The 18,096-nt window shown below is 34.3% G+C and overlaps 3 protein-coding genes across 4 annotated transcripts; 2 read left to right on the top strand and 1 right to left on the bottom strand.

Moving 5' to 3' along the window:
- Positions 1 to 890: 890 nt before the first annotated feature.
- LOC111278300 (putative carboxylesterase SOBER1-like) lies at positions 891 to 4,140 on the top strand. Its single transcript, XM_022864936.2, has 6 exons — positions 891 to 1,195; positions 1,980 to 2,032; positions 2,912 to 3,035; positions 3,119 to 3,240; positions 3,673 to 3,780; positions 3,861 to 4,140. The coding sequence occupies exons 1-6, from the start codon at positions 913 to 915 to the stop codon at positions 3,948 to 3,950; spliced, it is 780 nt and encodes a 259-aa protein (XP_022720671.2). The 5' UTR covers positions 891 to 912; the 3' UTR covers positions 3,951 to 4,140.
- A 137-nt stretch (positions 4,141 to 4,277) lies between these two features.
- LOC111278303 (uncharacterized) lies at positions 4,278 to 7,238 on the top strand. 2 transcript variants are annotated; one of them, XM_089765042.1, is made up of 2 exons: positions 4,278 to 5,828; positions 6,710 to 7,238. In XM_089765042.1, exon 1 carries the CDS (start codon positions 5,179 to 5,181, stop codon positions 5,806 to 5,808), a length of 630 nt encoding a protein of 209 aa, XP_089621168.1. In that variant the 5' UTR covers positions 4,278 to 5,178; the 3' UTR covers positions 5,809 to 5,828; positions 6,710 to 7,238. The 2 variants fall into 2 exon arrangements, with proteins under 2 accessions (XP_089621168.1, XP_089621169.1); XM_089765043.1 differs by lacking the exon at positions 6,710 to 7,238 and adding an exon at positions 6,268 to 6,697.
- Positions 7,239 to 9,132: 1,894 nt separating this feature from the next.
- Positions 9,133 to 12,563, bottom strand: LOC111278684 (serine/threonine/tyrosine-protein kinase HT1-like). Its single transcript, XM_022865310.2, has 3 exons — positions 11,510 to 12,563; positions 10,275 to 10,730; positions 9,133 to 9,806 (listed from the first exon to the last, which is right to left on the bottom strand). Exons 1-3 carry the CDS (start codon positions 11,927 to 11,929, stop codon positions 9,558 to 9,560), a joined length of 1,125 nt encoding a protein of 374 aa, XP_022721045.2. The 5' UTR covers positions 11,930 to 12,563; the 3' UTR covers positions 9,133 to 9,557.
- Positions 12,564 to 18,096: the final 5,533 nt, after the last annotated feature.

Here is an 18,096-nt window from a genome sequence, read left to right as displayed (position 1 = left end):
AAGGCTGCGCACGAGCTTGTGTGAGAGTTATTTGTTCTTCAATCTATTCAGTTGATGAACTATTTTTAGTTTGGGATCAAAGTCGAACCTATAAAGCCACCCTGCTGAGATTGCTGTGAGTCATCCATAATTTACTAATTTGGTGTGGCTGTTGTTTTTGTGATTTAGTTCAAATGTTCACAATTCATTAGAAGAGTTCACTAAGCTTAGCTCAGTGCCAACATAAATGAGATTCCATCTCATTCTTTCTAGCACCATTGTTTCTTGATTTCAAGTTCCAATCACTCTTGCACCCCCTGCAGCCATCTCACTTCTTGCAAATCTCTTATAAAGATGGATTAAGCAAATGGCAATGCCCCTGCAAATTTCTAGATCTATGCTTATCATGTCAGTGTAGAATATGTGAAGTAATGTAAGCAGACAAAGATGAGCTTCTTTGATTGGTTTCAATAAGTTAAAAGCTGCTGAATCATCCTTGTGTTTGTGCCATTGAGCCTCATTGAGAGCTTTTAGTTCACTCGAATAAAGAATAAAGCATCATGCAAGTTCAATTCAGCATATTTCCTTTCTCAGGGTTTCAGTTTTTGTATGGCACTGCCGCAGAGGGCACTCTCTTAACAAATCCAAGGGAAAAATTGTTCTCTTCTACTGATTACTGATGGGTTAGAGTGGGAAGGTGTTGATTTCATAAACAAATTTGACTTCGAGTTTCCATTCATTTCTTGGATGGATCCAGGATTAAGAAAATGGCCCTATATGACAAAAACATAAACGAGCCCACATGACAAATGGGCTAGCTAGTTCGAAGGAAGGTAACTGCTGGTAGGTAAATTGGGCTCGGCTCCAACATCGTTCTAGAAAAATTTGACCAAAAAATATTTAATCAAATGTAGAACAAAAGGGTCAGCGTGGATGACCGAAGGGATGCAGCCTATGCTGTTAACGAAGCCGACAGTTCTTCTTGCCGTGACCCTCTGTAGCACCATCATCTTCGTACTATTTTTCCAACCGCGCCAGCTGTCTTCTTCTCGAAGACGGGGCTCCATGGCTGCTCGAAGCTTTGTTCTTTGGCTTCACGGGCTAGGTGACTCTGGGCCCGCCAATGAACCCATCAAGACCCTCTTCAGGTCTCCTGAGTTCAGAAACACCAAATGGTCTTTCCCTTCTGCTCCTCAAAACCCCGTTACCTGCAACTGTGAGCCTCATTATATACATATATGACGAATTGGTTCTGCTTATTGACTTGTTTTTGTGTTTAGAATTAAATGGTCTGTATGTGTCTGATTTTCTAGCTTAATTAGAGTTTCAGTGTCATGAATGGCAGTGAATACCTTGGGAAATTTTTTGGGAAAAAGTATTGGGCTAAAGCTGATTGAGGTGGGTAATTTTGAAAAAAAAATTCTGGTGGATACTAAAATTATGAAGAAATAATTTGGAGTGGTTGGCAAGGATTAAGTGCGGAAACCCAGTTTTATTCTAAATTTATTGTTTTGTTGCTTTTAGTCCAATTGTGAGATGTTATTCGAATGATGCTAAGAACAGAGAATAGGGTAGAGCTAACAAGAGCAAATTCATAGGAAGAGGATGGTTTAATTTTTGCATATACTTTCATTGTGAAGCTGCTTCATGATCTTTTGGTATTGCTGTGGTAAATATACTTAGTTACCTTTCTTTGTCAAGCTGGATTGTAATTTAGCAATTGGCATTTGCATGAATGTGATAGTCCCTGCTTTTCATCAGTTGCAGTCTTTAGGACCTATGTTCAACTTTTGAGTATCCCTTGATGGCTCATGGATTGGGGTTCTAGTACTGTATCAACTTGCTAGATTCTCCTAAAGTTTTGTATCTCAGACAATGTAGCTACTGTCATGAATCGACTTTAGATATATTCTTAAGAGAGTGACAATGTCCGGGACAGCCTATTATTATTCGTAATGATATCTCAATTTTTCTACCCTGATAGATTTTTTCATTTGCAGATGGAATGAGGATGCCTTCTTGGTTTGACATTCATGAGATTCCTGTGACAGCTGTAAGTTATGCTTGTTTTCTTTCCATTTCCTTTTGCCAATTTGACATACTGCAATGTCCTTTCTCCTTCAGATATCAATTAGGTATCATTCATATTCTTTAAACGAAATTATGTTGATTTCATTGTTAATTGTTATACAAAATGGATTTTTCTTCCTTTTTTGTTTCTAATCTACACTTAAGTTCCACTGAGTTGTGGTGGTAAGAAATACTGCCTTTTTATTGCTTATTAGTAAATATAAGATTATCTGATGTGGGTACATGAGTTCAGTCTTTATTGTCCTACCATTGATTGTCTTTCTTGACTTTAATGTTTATGCATGCATGTATGCTTAGTTGGACTAACCATCATGATTTGTGGACTTTTTGGCATATCAACATTCTGCATATGTAATGGATCATAAAGCTGCAACTTTGTGATCTCTTGGAAATTGTTATGGTTAATGATTGATTGACTTCTTTTTTATCTGCAAAAATAACACTGATGGTACTTTGTGTAAGCTGTTCACTTTCAATGTGAAAAGTTCTATGTTAAGATAATTCAAATACAACCTGCAAGGTTTCCTCAATTACAAACCTCGAGATTTTTGGTCAACCTGTTTTCTGGCCATATATTCTACCCTTTCAATCTTCATAAGCTTCATTATGAGCTGGTTTTGCTTTGCATTTCTTGCTGTGCCATGTTGTACAGATGAAAGATATTTCCATTTGACTATTTGTTGATGTCATGCAAATATTTGTTTACTTTTCTGTTACACTTGAAAGGTTAACACCATATTACAACCACTTTCTACGTTATCCACAATGAGGATGTGGATGCTCTGCTCATTGTGATGCTGATTCAATTGAGATATTAATTTAGTTTTGTTTATATGTATAGGATTCTCCAAAAGATGAAAGTGACATTCTTAAAGCAGTTCAGAATGTGCATGCAATGATAGACAAGGAAGTAGCTGCTGGGACTGATCCTAATAATGTATTTGTGTGTGGATTTAGTCAAGGAGGTAGGAAGCCTCCCTCTAAGGAGCAATAGATAATAGATTTCATTACTTGTGGTACATTGCAAATTATAACAACTTCTTTTCAGGTGCCTTGACCTTGGCTAGTGTTCTTATGTACCCAAAAAAGCTTGGTGGGGGTGCAGTCTTCAGTGGATGGGTTCCTTTCAATTTTTCAATGATAGAAAAATTCCCAGAAGATGCGAAGAAGGTGTTTTTCTTCTCATGCAGAAAGTGTATCTATTTTGCTTAATTTACCCCATTCATTTTCCTGTATTGTTTGGTGATACATTAGCCTGTTAAAGCTAGATATATCAAGAGATCTTAGTGCCTTGGTTTAGAGAAAGCATTCTGTCGACTGCATTCAATGCTTGATAATTAATTGATATTTTCAGATAGAACATTTGCACGTCTGAAATATCTGTCCTGCTAATAGATATGTATTAGTTCTACAAACTATGCATCCTGATTGACACAGGTGAGATTGTGAACAGTGTCTGTTATACTTTCATGGATATAATATGTTATCTACTGTTGATCTTTTGGAGATTATGAATTCCTCCAGAACAGCAAACATTTGTACTGAAATTTCTTATTCTTTGCAATATGTTTACAAATGGTGTGAGGCCTGAAACATTTGCAGACACCTATTTTGTGGTCTCACGGCATGGCTGACACAACTGTGCTTTTTGAGGCTGGACAAGCAGGGCCCCCTTTCCTTGAACAAGCGGGAGTAAGCTGTGAGTTTAAGGTATACATCTTAAACATTTTTCTGATATTCTGTTATGGCATCTGCTGATCTGCTGAAATTCATTACCTATGATTCTGCAGGCTGACCCTGGTCTTGGCCATTCAATAAGCAACGATGAGCTGCAGTTCCTCGAATCATGGATCAAGACTCGTCTACAAAGTTCATCATAGAGGTTTGATTATCTTGAGAACCGTATCAAATTATTGTAATTGGTTTTTAGTGAAATTGTTAATTAATTAAATATTATAATATATGGAGGGTGACTTTTGAGGGTATTTTTCATATTTTGATTATTATTAGTTGTGCGTCAACTTCTGTAATGTTGCTTTATTTAAAATAAAAGTTCCTACACTTGGACTACAGAGAATGATGTGTGATCTAACCGCTTCACTTGCATAGCAAATCGTTACCTACCTTAATATAAATTTGATTTAGGCAAGAAGATTGACGAACATCCTGAAATGCCTCATATTGATTATATCCATGCTGCTTGACTGTCACAATCAGCAGAGAATTCACTATTCATTATGTACGGGAAAGAGCCTGACTTGTTGGTGTTTTGCTATTTTTATTGACCTCTTATATTATATACTAAAGAAACTATATTTTGCCACAAATTCTATCTGCTTAGCTTATACTGAAACGAGTTCAGACCGCAGGTTAGGCGAAGATGAGAGGGTGGCTGGCCCCAAGGATATTCTCATGTGGCTAATTAATTTTTAATAGTAATTTCTTATCAGCATTTAAGTCAGAGAGTATATATCCAATTAATTAAGAGATGGTGCCTAGTCAAACTCAACAACATCCAGACCAGACCTGAGCTTTGAAGAACTGATTGGTTTCAAAAGATTCCGAATACTTGGAATTTATGATCTAATTCCTGGAGTGATGAGATGAGTTGGTCGAATTGGAGGTATTATAGCCCACTGGGTCTGTGATTGGGCTAAGCCCAGCTAGAGCCGCACCAATGCTATGCATTGCCCAATACCACCACCACCACCACCAACCTACGTTTTGTTTTTTCTTTTATTATGTTGACGTATGAAGGGGGACAGTGCAGTGAGACATACAGTGACCAATCGAAGGGTAGGTCCCATCACATTCACGTCACTGCGCCAACTGCTCAACTGCAACTTCAAACGACGACGAATAACGTTAATAATATGATTCAGATATCTGATTGTACCGTTCACTCATTAAGTCACGCGCCGCACTCGAACGCACCTCTAAAGTACGTCACCAACCCCGATGTTCTCTCTCTCTCTCAGACAGAGAATAATAAAACCTCATCAACCCTTCAAAGTCTAAACTCTCTTCTTTCTTTCAAAGCTCTTGTCTGTTAGATAAAGCCTTTCCCTTTCTCTTTTGTCTCTCTGTGGCTGATCATCAAATTTAACTATGAAGAAGCTCTACCGCAGAGGCGCGGTTCATCCATCACCACCAATCTCGACCAATCATCTGTCCTTTCTTCCTGCAACCATCTTAACCCTTGCGGCTGCTCTTTCCCCCGAAGACAGGGAAGTCTTGGCCTATCTCATCTCTTGTTCTAACAATGATTTTGGCAACTTTACAAGCCACCGCAAAAACACCCAAAAAAATCCAACTAAAGGGAGCATCAGCAGCAGCAGCGATCATGATCATCCACCTCTTTTTACCTGTGATTGTTTCAGGTGCTACATGAGTTACTGGGTCAGGTGGGACTCATCGCCCAACCGGCAGCTGATACACGAGGTTATAGATGCTTTTGAAGAAGGGTTAGTTCAAAGCAAGAAGTCAAAGAGCAAGAAAGATAGGAAAAAGAAAGGCGGTGGTGCTGATGGGTCTGCTGGTTTGAAACAACCCGATTTGAGCTTACGAAAGGACGACTCAAGTGAGTTGAAATTGGTGGAAGAGAGTAGCTGTAGCAGTAGTGGTGGTGGTGAAGATTGTGGGGATGACGGTGAACAAGGAACAGACAAGGGCTCAGTAAGGAGGATTGTGAACTTCATTGGAGAGAGGATTTGGAATGTTTGGGGCCAAGGAATTTAGACGAGAATCGAGGTATAGAGGTGGGTTTAACTCCAACCTTTTCCTCTCTATAAGAGAAAGAAAAATGAAAATTTTTATCTACCTTTTTAATTAATTTTCCCTTTTTTTGTATATTACGCCCTTTTACAATGTGAAAATGGGTAGCTTAATCTTGAATCAATCATGTTTTTGTTGTTCTTGAAGCAACCTTTTGATAAAATTTCCCCATTTTCTAGCTTAAGCTCTCTCTATATATAATACATACCATTTTCAGATTAGCTATAAGCTTATGATCATTGGAAATGAGGATAATAAAATGATCTTTTTTTCGACTGTGAAGCAAATTTATTTCTTATATTCTATGTACATGTTTCTGACATTTTCCTTGTGTTTTCCTCAACTCTTGTTTTCTTTTTTTTTTTTTTTTGAACTTTTTTTATGCATGTAATGTTTTGGGGATTGAAATTGGATTCTGTTTAGAGATGGCAATATGCTTGATCTATCACTCAATTTAGTGTTCTCTCTGAAGTGCAAATGCCCGGCAATCGATCTCTATGTTAATAATAATGCCGACCCAATTCAAAAAGTGATAATTATGAATGAATTTTTATAGACACCTAGAGATAAGGATCATAAGATAGCTATTAATGTTGGTCTTTTCCACTTCAACCAACTGATAATTTAGCTCATAAGATTATCTTCATTTCCGTCTAATACAGTTACTATTAAGATGAGAAAAAAAATTGTACTAGCTCAAAAATTATGATATGATGATGATGATGATGGTGGAAATCACTATTATTAGTATATGCTGTGTATGATGATCCATACAATTGAACCTGAAAAGAAAATAAGGGAAAAATGGGGAAATAGCCAAGAATCATTGTTCTGCTCGTTTTCTTCCCTTTTATATTTCTCCCAGGTGCCAGGGTTAGCATCTTATTGCAAGCATAAAACCCCTGAAGTACTAAAAGTGGGATCCATGGTTTCTTAACGATGGCGTTTGTATTAAGCTTTGCCCAATTGCTGGAAATCCTAGGACAGAATTGTACTCGCATAACTGTCCTCGAGGTTGATTACATTTGCCCAAAGAAAAGCTAAAAGAACTGGGTAAGGGAGTGGCACTTTTGGTAATTGAAAAAGAAAGGGCACAATGGGCATGCATGCATGGAGACTGGAGGCTGCGGAAAAGGCTGATTGAAATGAAGGTGTAGATGTGGTTTGTGAGCATGAACGAGGTCGGCAAAAGTAAGGCTTCGATTAAAGCAAAGGCCCCAAATAATATAATGTAAAGTGCCCCCACTAACGACTCCAGTCCAAATTCCTTTTCGTTGTTCCCCAAGGCTATTTATTCCTTCCATTAATGTGATAAATCCTGTCCGTCAAATGTTACTTACTCTTATTTCTTTTGCCATATTATATGATTATTATCCTCTTCTTCTTTGCAAGTATATCATTTCTGCACCTTAAAGATCGAGTCATGGTTTGTCTCAGAAAACCTAATTTCCTACTTGTGTAATGGCATCTCTGATATATTCTATGATTACTAGCCATCCTTGTACCAATTTTGTTGAAGAGCAATTAGTACATGGTATATGGCATTTAATAATTAATTAAGTTGGAGTTTAGGCCAGATTGAAAAGTAGAGGGAATAAGTCAAATTTCAAAATGCTTTGGCACCCTATGGCCATGTCTTTATCTCATCCCTTCCCTTCTCTTCCCTGGAATAATGATACTATAATAAAACATTAAAACACGAGTAGTATCTTAGCAAATCGCATCTGCCTGCTTTGGGTTTGGCCAATAAAACACAGAAAGAGGGGACAACTGGCTCAAGTCTCGGTGCGATGACCCCAATTACCATGGCACATATTCCCCCAACCAAAATGACCACACCCTTCACTTGTCATTTTACGTTTTGTCTGCAATCTCAAATTCTTTGCTAATGTTTGGCCTTTTCATTGTAAGCTATGCTCCATCAAAAGAACCAGAAAAAAAAAAGAAAAGGAATTTATAAGATTGGTTTCTGATATCTTACTGAAGACATTTCTAAGTTTTCCATTGCTTGCATAAGAATAACTAGTTTTTACTTTTAAATTTCACTTTGGCTTTTCGTTTCCAATTCCATACTAAGATAATCAGAACGCTTTTACATGCAAAAAAGTTCAACATCAATGATGACCAAGGATCGGTGGTATCTGCTCCTAATTCACAAAACTTAGTCCCTATTGCTTGGAGCTTAGCTAGCTAAGTGAGCACTAGTAATATTTACGAAATTTAGTTTTTAGTTGGAAACACAAATACACCCAGTTAGGACTGAGTCAACAGTCAAGATCTACTTACTAGAGTAACAAGGGAGATTGACCAGGCTAGTCCACAAAGTCCAGGGTTAGATGAAGAACATTCGGCCTCTTTTCTTGCCACTACAGCTTTGAACGTGAAAAGAATTTGGCTCGCATTTCCAAAGTCAGCAGCCGCGTTTGAATCGTTCTCTCCCATGATGAGCAGAGCAATATTGAGCATACAACATAACCCATAGGCAGCTAGGCAGCGTGTATCTCCACTAGGTTAGGTCAGTATCTCTCAGTTTGATCTTAGTTTAATATTGAAACTCGAAAGGCTTCTCCTGACTTACTTTACGAATGCTATACGTTAAAAAGGGTTTAGAAAAAGTGTGAAATGTATGAGATTAAATAATCGAATATATATTGGATCGCAATGCTTTTAAAATTATTAATTCAAAGGAGAAGAATTGAATTTGAATCTTAGCTTTAGAATAAAGACATGATTGTCAATTAACTTACCATTACACATTTAGACAATGACGAAAAGACTTGTTCAACAAAATGTAATGTTATAGAAAGTGCAATCTCTAATGGAGTGTGTGATTCATGTTTATGATTCAATTTCAGGGTCAGGAAGAGTATCGTGATCAATCATTGAGGTTGACTGAACAGATATGTATATTGGGTCAAGATTCCTCTTATCATGAAAGTGGGTTTCTCTTTCATCCATAACTGAAATTTGAAAACTTCGTTCTTGAAAGGTAACATTTCTTAAGCTAACGGCTTGCAAGTGGGTTTGGCTTCTCCTCTCTCCTGCTTACTTTAAAATAGGAGTTAGGCCTGCCGTGGGACCTCCTTCGGAGGATTTACCAGTGGACACTGGAGAGAAACAAATCGGGCATAGGCCCAGAGTATCTGTTTATCTTCGACCATTCGAAGCAAAGCAGCAGCCAAAATCAGTGATTTCTTCTCCAGGAACAACATTCTAAAAACCACAATGCAAAAATAAAAAGGGAATATTCTTGAAAGAAAAAAAAGAAAAAAAATATTCTTCGGTCAGTAAACATAGTAAACAACAGTTTCATTTATACTAAAGGAATAGAAGGCTCTACCCTTGCTGATCGCAGGGATGGTCTTGGCATGGCTGCCCGAGCTAGACCCACATTCGATAGCTCCTATTGATCATATGATCAAAGACAACATCAAACTTACTCTATCGTTGTAGCTGTTTCTGTTCATATTGTTTTCCACTATAGAGTAGTTGCTTAGCGAAAACTCAAAATCAAACAACTAAAAACTGGCTAATGAAGTAGGGAACAATAGAATAGTGGGTTCAAATCCTAAATCACTCCATGTAACTCATGTTAGAGCGCTACCGGCACCCTTCATCCTTGGATAATTAAAGAACATCAAGTATGTACAAATTATTATGAAATAATCTTGACGTTAAAGAGGGAGGACCAATAGCAATAACTTCTACTAGAGTCAGGCATGTACAGGTATAGATGAGCTCATAGATACACATCCCCTTAACCGTTCAAGAATGGCATTTCGGCTGACCAGTCCTGAGTGGGAAGTTAATGGAAGGCCCTTCTTAACACATTCGTCATACTTTTCCAAGGCAGAAACAATGTCACAGAAGTCTGGCCGCTTTGCAGGGTTTGCTGCCCAGCAGCGCTTTATAAGGTGTGCAAGTGCTGGTTGACAACTCTCTCGCAGTGGAGGCCGTTCATTCTGCCAAAACAAAGAATCAACATTAGAGGAACTGCATCAAGTATCAGCAGTGTTGGAATCAACATTGCCAGAAGAAGCTACCATTGAAAGTGTGATTATCAATGATTAGGAAGTGAAAATGTCCTTAATGGCCTGAAAAAGGGGCCTAATGCAGCTGTTTTTCAATTCTCTATGTAGCATCTCATTGCTTCATTAAAGCGGGAAGAAAAGGTAAATACTTAAAGATGATTCAAACTTCCAAATACAATGGGGTCTATTGATGGCTTAACATTTCCTCTAGAAACTTTAAGAAGCGTTTAATAAATCATCTCAATTCAGTCCATGGAACTAGTTGCTTCAACTGGAAGGATCATAATTGCTACCACTCAAAAATCATGGTTTTGGAAAAGAACTGAAGCAGATGCAATAAAGCCGTAGAAGCCATCCAAAAAAATACAGAAAATTTGAATCTTGCTATAGATTTCTAACCTTTTCAGCCACAGCAAATGCAGCCTGCACAGGGGTCATTCCTTGAAAGGGAAGCAAAGCAGTTGTAAGCTCCCATAATACAATCCCAAAGCTATACACATCAACTTTCCTAGTATAGGGTTTCTCTTTAATCATTTCTGGTGCCATCCAGCGGTAAGTCCCCATGTTTCCTTTCGTTTCCCGGCACTGCGTTTCTAGGCATGATGTACCAAAATCTGCCACCTTAACCCGCATTTCATCATTTAGAAGCAGATTATTTGATTTGAGGTCTCTGTGGATCACACCTTGCGAATGAAGATACTCCATTCCTCGGGATATGTCAAGAGCTAACCTCAGTATCGTTTCTGTTGAAAGTGAGTATGGCTCTTTCTTGTTCAGGTACATCCTCAAAGTCCCTTGTGACATGTATTCTGTGATGATACAGTAGACAGGTGGCTTCTTACAAGCAGCAATAAACTGTAAAAAGGACAAACTTTAGCAACAAAAGCTTCTGACTGTTGATCCATTTAACCAAGATAAGAGGAAACGATTGACCCATCTTGTCCCATTATTCTTGTAAAGAAATATAAAAGGAGACCGCTGTCTAGGATATTAACAACAGAATTAAACAAACGGAAACAGAGGAATTTCATGAAAAAAGGCTGTAAAGTATGAGAGCTGAAGTACTAAAAGTATTTGTTACATAATCTGGCATTAAGGACTCAGATTGCTTTTCCAACATATGCAAAACCATTGTGATATTTATCAGCTTCAGAGTATTGAGCCACGATTGAAAGTTTGAATTGAAAAGATAGTGAAGTAAGATGAAAATGATTAAGAATAATTTATATCTAGTGAAGCTTGTAAACTATCACTACAATTCCCAAAGGCAATGCAAGCTAGTAAAATTCCTAGAATTTCACAAAAATTTGGTGCAGAAACTTAGTTGTCTTTAGATTACATTTACATGCTCCCATGCATCAAGCTCAGTATAACAGGTAACAGACATCTACCAAAACGATGTCTTACATGACACAAAAGTTCTTTGGTGTTCAAACAGAGTAGTGTCAAGATTTTCAGTCTCTTATGATGCAGCGTGGCATTCGTCTAACAACGAGACCAGCTCTAGTTACTGACATGAATATAAGGATATTTGAAAGAATCGTAGAATTTCTTCAACATAATCAGGTAGAAAAACATTCTTACCGATAACACGTGTGTGCTAAACCGTACATATTTCTTTTTCCAAGTCGTACCTGTACTATATTGGGGTGAAAGAGACGTGATAGCAAAGCTACTTCAGACTTAAACTGCTGCTCAAGTTTGGCTCTAGTCTCCTCCTTTTGGTTTGGAATCTTCACCATTTTCACAGCAACAGCTCTCTGCTTGTAAATTCCACGATAAATTCTACTGTGAGCTCCAGAGGCAAATTTATTACCTATAAACAATTGAGAAAGATCAGCAGTCCACTCCTCTTCTTGATCCTCCTTGGAAACTTCCCAAGTCTCAACATTTTCAGAGTCCAAAATCATTGACCATGATTCGAAGCTATCAAATCTCTTCTTTTCCATGTTCTCCATATCAGAATTCAACTGTGTTTTTGATGAGGAAGGGACTGGCAAATGTTTGCTCTTCGATTTTCGAAGGCGAAATGCATGGAAACATGAGGTTCCCATTGAAGTCAAGCTTGTTTAGCCCTTTATGTGATATGGATTTAAGGAACTGTATGGGAAACTTTATCCTGTAAAAACAAACAATCAAAAGGTATTTTCCTTCTGAATGTGTGAATTGATTTTAGGAACTGCATGAACTGATTCAAAAACATGGGTTTGCTGGAAGAATGAAAAAGAGAGAATGGTTTTCATGAATTACTCAAAAGAGTGAAAAGATCAAAGAGAACCCTCCAAGCCTTTGAGACACATAAGAGAGACAGGGAATCAAACAACATGTTTCCGTTCCACATATTATGTGGTTGAAAACAGAGATGGTAGCAATGAGAATTTCATGGGAGCGCAATGAGTTGCATATAGACGAATAAAAAGTAGAGAAAGTGATTGTGGGGGTTTCAGTGTTTCATGGAAAAAGGCTTGAAATGAGGAGCAAATTTTCACGGCTTCTTTTGTAATAGTGTCACCAGAGATTAGGTCGTTTAGCAGCAGAAAGATGAATTCAAAGCAGAGACTTCAGGGGTATCTCGTGATTGCTGGGTTTGAAAGTAAAGATTTTTGAGAAATGGAGGAGAGAGAAAGAGAAAGAGATGGACATAGCTTTTTCGTCGAGCGAATCCAACTCCCTCTGTTTTCCGTTTCTGTTTCTGTTCCCGTTCGATCTTTCCTTTTGCATCATTAATGCTAAGTGGCCACAGTGGCAAAGGTTTCAGTTTTTCATCATAAGCCTTCCAATTGCATGTCAACTTTGGGTGGCATATATGCCATTGCCATCCTTTAAGCCTTTAAAAAAAACCAAAAAGATAATGCAAATTTCCCCGTATATATATATTTATATTTTTATATATATATAAATTTATATTTAAAATATTATTTATGTATAAATTTTATATATTATTAATAAATAAAATAATATTATCTTATTAATTAAGCGAATAAAATGATATTATTTTATTAATAAATAATTTTTTTAAAAATATTAATTTTATATATTTATTTAAAAATTAATATTTATATATTAATATAATAATATCATTTAATTTTTTAATAATATAAAAATTTTATATATTAATAATTTATCAAATATAAACTATATTCATATATATATATATATATATATATTTTTTTTTGGGTATTCCCCACTCAAAAGTCATACAATTGACTGCTATATCGGGTTAAACAATGAGTGTTCAGGTGGCAGGTCTTTGCCATCTGATTTAAATTAATTATTATTACTTAATTTGCATATGAGAAATTTCCCACTTTCAACAAGATTCATCTCCATTTTTAACTCTAAAATTTGTTGCTTGAAATAGAAGGTTTTAAACCCTTTCAACTAGATTATTACTAGGATTAAGCAATGTCAAACCTTTTATGCCCTTACTGCTCCTTATCATTTTGATCAAGACTAATCAATGATTATTAGGATTAGGAAAAAAATAAATGAATTTCCTTGACCAGATATTTCCAACGCTGGGAAACAAGTTTGAATGGTTGATTTTCAAATTCATGTGATTTACAATGTTACATCCAATTTCAGCATCACCGAAAGGTATATGTATCAAAAAGCTTGGCAAGTGGTGCATACAATACAAGAGCTAACTTCATCTCTTGTGAAACCCAAAAAACACAGGGTTTCTGGCACAGTGTTTCACCTGAAGACCCCAATTATAATAGACATGATATAAAAGGAAATAATTAAGATGAGCGCATATGCCTTGGACATGTGCTCAACTCTTTATTCCAAAACTAAAAGAAACATGGGATTGGGACAGATGTTCAGTGCTGGCGATTGTAAAGAAAAATGTTCTTTAATAATTAATGCCTTTCATTCATTGCTTATGTAGTCTAAGTGTGAACTTTTCTTGTACGCCTTGCAAGTTAAGTCCAAAGTTTTTTCCTTTTTTTTTTTTTTGTCTGAATAAATGACTAACAATATTTTGGAATCGGGTTAAAAGAAAGACAATTTCAAAAGGCAATAGAAATACAAAGCTTTTCCTTTTAAATTTCTTTGAAGTTCGTAAAAACATGATCCAGTTTGGAAATTATATTCTTGTGTCATGGGTCGAGATTTAAACTTTAAATTCGTGCGACTTCGGGATCCGAACATTCACCCTTCTGACCTCTCAGATCAGCCTTCCGTCACAGTTCACATCCTTGTGAGGTATTGTTAACTCTAACCTCTTTAGTCTCACGATTTTATTTTACAAAAAACATCTCATAAGATGGAGATGATGTGAACCCTTTTATATCCCAGCAACCCTTTTATTATGTTCGATATAAAATTTAAGATTCTCTCTTAAGTCCGTGACACTTGGATCAATAAGATCAATCTCCCGCAAAAAAAAAAAAAAAAAAAGCCTTGGGCCTTTTGTGGTCTAATTGGTTTACAGACTTTGGGTTTTTTTTTTATTGATTTTTTTTATTCATCCCTCTATTTCTTTTTTTTTACAATATCTTTTGACAAAATATTCTAACGTAAATTATTTGAAAGTTTAAAAGAGTGGAAATAAAGAGAATTTTTTTTTTAAATAAAGAAATTTGAATTATAATTATCATAAATTAAAATTTTCACAAAAAACAAAAAATAAAATAAACTATATAAAACAATATGAAAATGGATTGATCAGAAAAAATATGCTATTGTGAAAAAGCAAAAGAAAGGAAACGAAAAGAGAAAGACAAATATCCTTCGTTTACTTCTCTCCCAATATTCTCTGAACAAGCTTCTCTACAATAGCTAAAGGTGGCAGGCAAAAGAGAAAGGTAGAGGCTCCATCCAAGAATAATTATCCAACCATAAAGAGACAAAGACAAAGTGAAGAACATTCAGAAATTTTTTACATGTTCAAAGATTTAAGAAATTTGGAAGTAAAAACGAAGCTCATGTGAAGGATAGTCTTGCTAGTCAATTTGCTTGCATTGAGTATATATATATATTTTGTCATTCAAATGAGCAGAATCTTACATTAAAGGGGAGAGAGAAGATTAAAGTTTGAATCCAATCTTGATGTCCTCTTTAAAGTTATCTTGACCTCTAAGTCAAGCAGTTAAAGACAGAATATATATTTTTGTATCATTTTAGTGTAATATTTTGTGTTATGCAAGATTAATAGTTTTTCATCTATTACAATTGAGAAATTATAGCTAATGTACTGTATGGTATTTGGAGTCAAAATTAATTTAGCCCATTATTTGCTTCAAAGATGAGAAATTTATTCACCTCTAAAGCCACCAACTTGCTGTATGGTAACATTCTCACATTTATTAATAAGGATAAAAATGTTATGTCTAAAAGTTATCTTAGGGAACTTACTAAGAAAGCTACTGTTTACACCAAAAAATAAGTAGTCTTAATGAATTAGAAATTAAATAATTGAGAATGGGTGAGAAAGATTGAATAAGTAAATATTCCAAAATAGTAGCCATCGACCACTTTCAGCAAAGGTGAATCTAAAGGGGTTAGAGTTGGCAAAGGGTTGAGTAGAGGTAAGTTTTTACTCGTTTTAAACTCGATCCGATTTTATGTTCATCAAATTTGAATTCGATCCAATTCGAATTTTTTTTTAAAATTTTTTTCATATCCGAATCCGATCATGACTTTATACTATATAAATTATTTTCGACCCAAAATTAATAAAATATTATTTTTAAAATATAAAATATATATTTTTTAAATATAAATATTTGAATATATAATTATATAAATATATATAAATTAATCAATTAAATAATAATTTTTTATATAATAACGAATCAAATCAGGTCGAGTTTACCTAAAATCTGAATCCGATTCGATCATGATTTTTTTTTAACCTTACTTAACCCGACCTGATCCGAAACCTAATTTAAAAAAAAAAAATCGACTCTATAAAATCAGATCAAATCAAAATTCATCAAAAATGAATTGAGTTATCAACTTTAAAAGGGCTTGTTGGGGCTTAACCCCCTTGTTCCTCAAAATTATTGTAGGAAGAATATATTTTCATTCAAAAAATGGTAAAATCAAAATTTACCCCCCAAAAATTAATAATTTAGCCCTTCCTTTAATAACAATTGTAATGATATGGTAAATTTCATAACTTATTAAATTTTTTACTTGTAGATGCAATAAATAATTTGATTTTCTTTCCTCCTTCAATAAACAATTTACCCTAATCATTATTATTTCATTGAATTTTTTAGTTCCTTAAAATGAAAATTTCTTTTCAATTAATTAAACAAGCATGTTGATATTAATTCTTATGTCAAAATATTTCTTTTTATATAGGAAAAAAAATAAATACAATTAAAAAAGTTCAACCGCCTATATATTGTGCACAAAAAATTACAAATTTAATTGTACATTATAATTTTTTTTTTTAATTTTTACCAAACTTTTCATTTCTAAAACTAAACCTTTTAAAGTATTACTTTTATTTTTTATTTTTTCAAAAAATTATTAGTTAGAATTTAATTTTTCTTTAAATATTCAACAAATTTCCTTTAATTGTAAAAAGAAATTTATACCTATTTATTTAATTACATTATTATTATTTTATTTAACATTAATTTTCTTTATTAAACTTTTATCAATTCATATTTTTTTTATATTTATTCCTCTAAAGCAAAAAATCTGGCTTCACCCCTGCTTGTCAGCATAATCCTCTCTCAATGTAGGTATAGATTTATCAACTAGCATGGAAGGTAGGCTTGCAGATAGGATTCAACTTTAATCAAATTCCTTGAGTTATGTAGCCTGAATTTGCTTTCAAAATAACAAAGACTGCGTTTCACTTTCCATAGCTTTGGGAACTTTGTCAAAGTCAGATTCCTATTGTGAGTTAGTCACTTGAATGAATAAGAAATAAGAAATGATTCTTTCAACTCTCTTAATTTATGTGTATTGTGTTTATAATAGTGTATAGTATTTTAATATTACTACTGCATAATTAGTTTTGTTAATCGTGGGGCCTTTAATGACTGGACAGTTTCTGGAGAATTTTGAACCTTAATCTTACGCGTAGTCGTTAAGGAAAACAGGGTGATGGAGGTGATAGGCGGTGGTCTAAGGAAGCTACTTGATGGTATAAGCTTTTACCAAATTAGATTGTCAAAGGCAGGCCCTTCAGGTTATTTATTACACTAAGAAATGTTATATGTAAGAGATATCTTAGGAAGTTTACTAGTAAAGCTTACTAACAAAATTATTTATTACACTAAGAAATTAGTAGTCTTAATGAATTAGAAATTAAATAATAGAGAATAGGTTAAAAAATAAAACAAATAAATATCCAGAACAACAACCATCAACTATCTCAACGCAATTCCCTCTAAATGTGTTTATAAACTTATATGTTAATATAAATAAGTAAATAAAAAAGTATAATTTATGGTAGGAGTACTAGGTGTAATAATTTTAGGTCTAACTCACTTAAACAGGTTAAAGAATAGTTGGTAGAGTAAAATGGTTATGATTAACTGCTATCACTAGCAATAAAGTTTTAGTGACAAAATTTTGTTATAGTGGTATTGCTTTCAACTGAAGTAAAGTATACCAAAAAAAATATTTTAACTTCAAATTGTTTATATATTTTTGAATGAGAAGAAATAATCTTCTTTGTTCAACAATTAGGTTATTTACTACATATTACTAGAATAATTAGTAGTAATGACAATGAGTTGAGTCATAACGGATTTTCTTTTACCTCGAATTCGACTTTATTATATATATATAAAGTTAAAACTCGATCTAACCCAATAATTTTTTTATTTTTATATTCAAATTCGATTTGATTCAACATTATATAAAATCGTATTTGATTTGATTTGACTCGAAATTAATAAATTATTATTTTTAAATATAAATTATTATTTTTTAATATAAATATAAAATTAAATGTATATAATATATATAAATATAAAATTAAATAAATAATTAAAAAATAATTTTTATATATTAGGTTGGGTTTGTCTAAAACTTGATCTTAAATTTTTTCTTATATTATCCGATCTGATACCCAATTTAAAAAAAAAAATCGATCATAAAAAGTTAAGTTGGATCGAAACCCGTCGATTTCGGATTAGATTACTTTCTCTAATAATTAGACTACCTTAAAATTTTTATGGAATGCTAAATGACATAAATTTACTGGTAGAAATGAAGCTCGTAGGAAGGATATTCCTGCATTTAAATT

The sequence above is a fragment of the Durio zibethinus genome, chromosome 8, assembly GCF_047325235.1.
Source record: "Durio zibethinus cultivar Kanyao isolate XHJ-2024 chromosome 8, ASM4732523v1, whole genome shotgun sequence".
Classification (NCBI taxonomy): Eukaryota; Viridiplantae; Streptophyta; class Magnoliopsida; order Malvales; family Malvaceae; genus Durio; species Durio zibethinus.
This window is presented reverse-complemented; position numbering and strand designations above follow the sequence as displayed.